The 5,662-nt window shown below is 30.1% G+C and overlaps 1 protein-coding gene across 1 annotated transcript in view; it reads right to left on the bottom strand.

The window, feature by feature from the left end:
• Positions 1 to 2,153: 2,153 nt before the first annotated feature.
• The window catches only part of LOC106463050 (period circadian protein-like), a gene marked incomplete at its 5' end in the record, with an annotated part of 38,910 nt that continues 35,401 nt past the window's right edge, over positions 2,154 to 5,662 (bottom strand). The window contains 3 exon segments of the mRNA XM_022390457.1: positions 2,154 to 3,687; positions 3,935 to 4,258; positions 4,889 to 5,170. Of these exon segments, the coding sequence (XP_022246165.1) occupies positions 3,634 to 3,687; positions 3,935 to 4,258; positions 4,889 to 5,170 (660 nt within the window).

Raw genomic sequence — 5,662 nt, forward strand, 5'->3', positions numbered from 1 at the left:
TTGGTAGTAAGATTCCTAGTGGCATATATATATATATATATATATATATATATACCTTCAATTGCTACTTTTGATAGCACCTGAAAACATATGTATTTGAACAGCTAATCAAAGAAACAATATCTATTAATAACGACGCTCATGCTACACAGGTTTTCACTAGCAATCCCTTTCGAAGGTCAGAGATAATTGCTCTCTCAGCCTTTCATTAAATGATTACACCTCTGCATCAATTTACTTTGAATATAAAAATATTTCTACAAACGTATTAAGTGGGGAGATCCTAATAAGTGACAGCTTGGTGATTAAAGCACTCGACTCGCAATCTGAGGATCGGGGGTTCGAATTCCTGTCACCGAACATACTCGCCCTTTCAGCCGTGGAGCGTTATAATCTGATGGTTAATCCCACCATTCGTTGGTAAAAGAGTAGCCCAAGAGTTGTCAGTATGTGGCGTTAACTAGTTGCTTTCCCTCTAGTCTATCACTGCTAAATTAGGGACAGCTAGCACAGATAACCCGTTGCGCGAAATTTAAAAACATGCCAAACAAATCCTGACAAGTGTCAATAGTTCGTTGCTCACTTATTTGGCTGAAAAGGTACTGAAATGTAACATTTAATACTCCCAGTTATATTGTTTCTACTTATTAAATTTTATTTATTTTGCGATTTGCACATTCAAATGCTAAATTGACTGAGTAACTTAATTTTTCTGACTGAAAAATGAAAAAGCTAAACGTATTGAGAAAATAATCGTAAGTATGATGTCTGCTTTTTATTACAAGAATATTTAAAACATTTCTAGTTTACGATTTAAGTACAAATTGTATCTAAAACACGACTTATTTCCAAATCTTGTTTGAGAGTTGTATTAATATTACAATGTTTGTTGGATGTTTATCATTTTAAATCGTACATTTTAAATACTTGTCAGGCTTTCACTTAAAAAACGACTTAACGTATTTACTAGGTGGAACTGGCTTTTTTAGCTTGAAGAGTATGTGTGTGTGTGTGTGCATAAGTTAGCACGAGTTAACATGCATGTGAACTTACAAGCTTGCTCTGCTCTGAGAAAAATCTCTAGACGACAGATATAAATTTATTAGTATTCATGAACATTTATTTTCAATTCACAATATTATGAGTAAACAACCCATATCAAGTAGACATTTTCATATGAGGATGTTTATTTGTAATTAAGTACAAACCTAAAGAATGACCTGTCTGTGCTCTGTCAACCACATGTATCGAAACCCGAAACCCGGATTCTAACGTTGTAAGTCCACAGACATACCACTGTGCCACTTCATACGAGGAAAGACAAAAAGATAATATTTTTTTTTTCAAAAACACTAGTATACAGCTTTGTGGTTCAGCAAAATCATAAAGAAAGCATATAATATGATTAAATATAAAATAAAAACTAACTTCATAGCAAAAAGAGAAACAGTTCTAGATTCCACATCATAAATTTAGAAGGTTGAGTCACTGTTGTGGTGTAATATTTTGGTAATAAAACAAGATACTGAAGTTCATTACTTCTCTTGTTATTATATGGATTTGTATAATATCCAAAATTTGCATAAATACACAGTATTTGTACACATTTTAACAAGTTACTAAACATAAAATTTAACATTTAATGAGATAATAAAGATCTAACAAATTTCACTCACTGATTATGATCAACCATTTTCATTATAATGTTAAAACAATAAGAATTTTGAAAAAGGATGTCAAAACTCCAAAACAAATTGAGAATGAATGAAGATCTTGGTATTTAGACCTAGATTTTTGAAGGTGAGGAATTATCTAATGTATATTTTAGGTTGGTTACTGCAAAAGTAAAAACGTACCACTTCCTGAGTGCCTTTTTAGTTTTTTAGTTCTTAATCCAGGAAGAGCACAACATAAAAATACAGATTATTGTTTGTTTATGATGATTAAACCTTACAACAGTTCCTACTTAGAAAGGATAGTTTCATCTGGTTAGAAATCGTAAAAAAAACAAACTAAATCCACATCAAAAACATCAACAAGAAACATGTGCTGCTCTTAAAAAGTGACTGTAACATTTATTAATGTGCAGACACTGAATAGTGTACTCCAGATTGATTCCATGTTGAGAAAAAAAATGCAACACTATGGTATTGTGGAATACAATATTGTATCATAACCTTTATTTGAATATTACAGTACACAATATTGTAACTTACCTTTATATGAACACTACAGAATAAATTACTGTATCTTATCCATTATTTAAACACTACAGCATATAATAAATTATCTTAACCTTTATTTAAACAGCATACAATACCATATCTTAACCTTTATTCAAGCAATTATTTGAAAAAGTAAAGTTAAATGTTACCTGAAAATTACATTTTTAATGTGATGATTTCTTTTCTTGAGACCATAATGATACAGTGTAGTTACTAATAACCTTACCAATTTTAAGTGTCTGGTTTAGAGATGAATAACAGAATACAAGACACAAACCATTCTGTAAGCCAGAAAATCAAAGTTATAATAAAGTTTGATAAGATCAGTGCTCAAATATGATTTCAATTTTTGCAAGAACAATCATCTTCCCATTTGTCCACTCAATATTAAGTCTGTTATGAAAAGCATGTAGTTGACAAGGGGTCCAAAATAATGGTAACCACATTTTCTTCAAGTGTTTATCTAAAGGTTTGCTTACAGTAGCAGTAAAGTGACTGGAATAAAAAACTAAAACTATGTTCAAGCAGTGTAAGAAATCTATGTGGTGTAAATTTTTCTTGTTACACTACGTACATATTCATGGTAAAAGATATCCAGAAATTCATAGAAAAATTGTTTAGATTATGATTAACTTTATAGAATCATTAAATATTTTGTAAATGTACAAGATTTTTACATTTGTTTATAATATTTCTTAAATAAAGCTTTATTTAACAGAGTACCTTTAAAAATGTAATCTATGTTTAACATATGGAAGTACATGTTATCATTTAAAAAGGAAATATGTTTAAAATACACTTTAACATACTTACAACTGTAGCTGTACTTTCTTAAGCCCTGAAAGCTAAATTTATACATGACAAAATGAAAGTAAAACTTCACACTAACTCAAATAACATGTTTGAACTATACTTGCACAAGATGTGAATAGGAATTGCTTGGAAACACAAGTATTTTGTTTTAATTTTCCTTAAACATGGTCTATTTAATTTCACACATTAACAATGCCCATGTACAAAAGAAAAGAGTATAAGTTCAGATAGCAGACTATTTAGCTGATCACATGACATATGTAAAATATTGAACCAATGTATAAAATTTCTGTGCCATGTTCCCATGTGTGCCAACCCCATTTTCTTTCATTATTTGAAATAGTTTCCAAGAAAGTCTACTTCACAGTATCAGTAAACTACAAGGTATGGTTTCAAATAAACACAAAAAAATCCTTCAATGCTTTCATATCATAATGTTCACACACTGTATAGTTTGAAAAACTTTCAGCATTTCAAACATTACTCTAATGCACACTTAGAAAGCATCCTATCTTCTCTTTTGATTTCTGGGGTTCTACTGTTATATTTTTTAGTTTTCTGTTGAGTCAAAATGTAAGCACGAGTAGTTTGTTTCCTACATATCCTCTGCCAAAAGTTGAAGCATTGCTTCCAATTGACTTTCTGTGTCCTATATGGTAATAAAATATCATTAGTTGAAAAAAAAAACACAACAAAAAATTACTGAAAAGAAAATATACAGAATGAAAATATAAATATAAAGTAACCTGTCTTGTGGGAAATTATTTTGGAAATTGTAAATAGATTATTCTTAAGAACTAGTATAGGATAAAGAAATTTATACATGATGTTAATACCAAAAAAAAAAATTAAGTACTAGTGTACCAAATGATTTACTACTAGTGACTTTTTTATACCTTTTCTAGGTCTTCTTCTAAAATAGAAAACTCAAGATTTAGTTTAGAGCTAGTCTTTTCATCAGAATAACAGCATGTTTCAATTTGATTTTCCTGTTCAAGCTCTGATTGTAGCTGAGCTAACTGTTTGTTGACTAATTCTGGTTGTTTCATATTTTGCAGGATTTCCAAGTCCTTTTTCAGTACATCCTCTACATTTCTGATAGGAAGCTGGTAGCGAAACACCAAGTCTGGGCCCTTATCAATCCCTTCCATCCAAGGTGGGTCACCACGCACTGGATGAAAAGGTGTCTTTGATTCTTCTTTTGTTTCCACTTCCATTTCCTAAAAAACAATATTAAATGTAAACTTACTAATGATGGCAGAATGAAAAGGTTTGAAGTTACAAAATAATCTTATCAATAAACAAATGTACAGAACAGGGAAACTGTAGAACTAAAATAAAAAAAAAAACTTTACAATTTGGTTACACTCATTTATAGAAAATAAAGTTAATTTTCATTTGCTAATAAACTAACACACTTATTGTATACTAATTATAAATGAGCAGATTTCTACTAGAACTTTCTTAGAAGGCAAAATCTTCACAAATTAATTTCCAATAAGGAATTACACTTATAAAATGAATATTACTAATTCCTCCAAGAAAGAGCATGTTACAATCAGCCTTCTTGTATGTAGGTGTACAGGGATGATGACAGAATGTGATAGAACCCTGACAATCAGCAACATAACACATACAAAATAACAGTTTTCAAAAATATCTCATAAAAAAAATAAATAAATTATACTAACAAATCACCTCTTAATTATATTAACCTCCATAGTAGCTCTCAAAATGGAGAAAACTACAAAGTAATTACTCAGCTTTTTCTGATAGATATGTAGGAACTACTAGGTGTATAACTTAGCCTTTTCCAATGAAGATAAAGAAACTACAAGGTATGTATGTACCTCAGCTTTATCTGATGGAGATTTACTAGAACAACCATCAGATTTCAGCAAGGAATATGTAATAGAAAATGAGACAGTGTCCTCTTGCAGGTCTTTTTCTGATAGTCTTTCAGTTTTTTTTTCATCCTTGTTAACCATGTTGCATTTGACTACTCTCCTCATCTTACACCGAGCTCGTTCGGAGTCGGACTCCCCTGAAGATGACTTTCCTCTTCGTGTTAGAGGTAAATGCTTCTTCACACTCAATACCTCTCTTTCTGCACCATCTTCTGAAGATGATACCTATGAATAATAAAGTTTGTTAGACACTCATACTCTTTAAGTAGTTTCTTAATAACTATTTAGTGCTTATAAAGCACCAAATTCAAATATTACAAGATAGTACTTTGTCAAACCTGACTATGAAAAACATTTATGAAATTTCAGATACTTCACCTTTGTATGTAAAACATGATAAATCGAAATAACACAGTTCATTCTCTATTATTAGTATCTTGACATAATAATTATCTAAAGTAATACTATGAAAACTTGTATATTTTGTTTTTGCCCCATTTACTACTGATTTACCATATAAGGTATGGTCTCATCTGGCAGTTGAATGTGAGTGTGCTGTATATCACCATTACATTTAATATTTAGAGCAGCTGCAATCAATGGGCTAAATAAGTTATTTATAGTTTTAAAAATTCCTTAAGAACATACTTAGTAGATATATATATATATATATATATATATATATATATATATATATATATAGAGAGAGAGAGAGAG

The sequence above is a fragment of the Limulus polyphemus genome, unplaced genomic scaffold (genome assembly GCF_000517525.1).
Source record: "Limulus polyphemus unplaced genomic scaffold, Limulus_polyphemus-2.1.2 Scaffold1313, whole genome shotgun sequence".
NCBI lineage: Eukaryota > Metazoa > Arthropoda > Merostomata > Xiphosura > Limulidae > Limulus > Limulus polyphemus.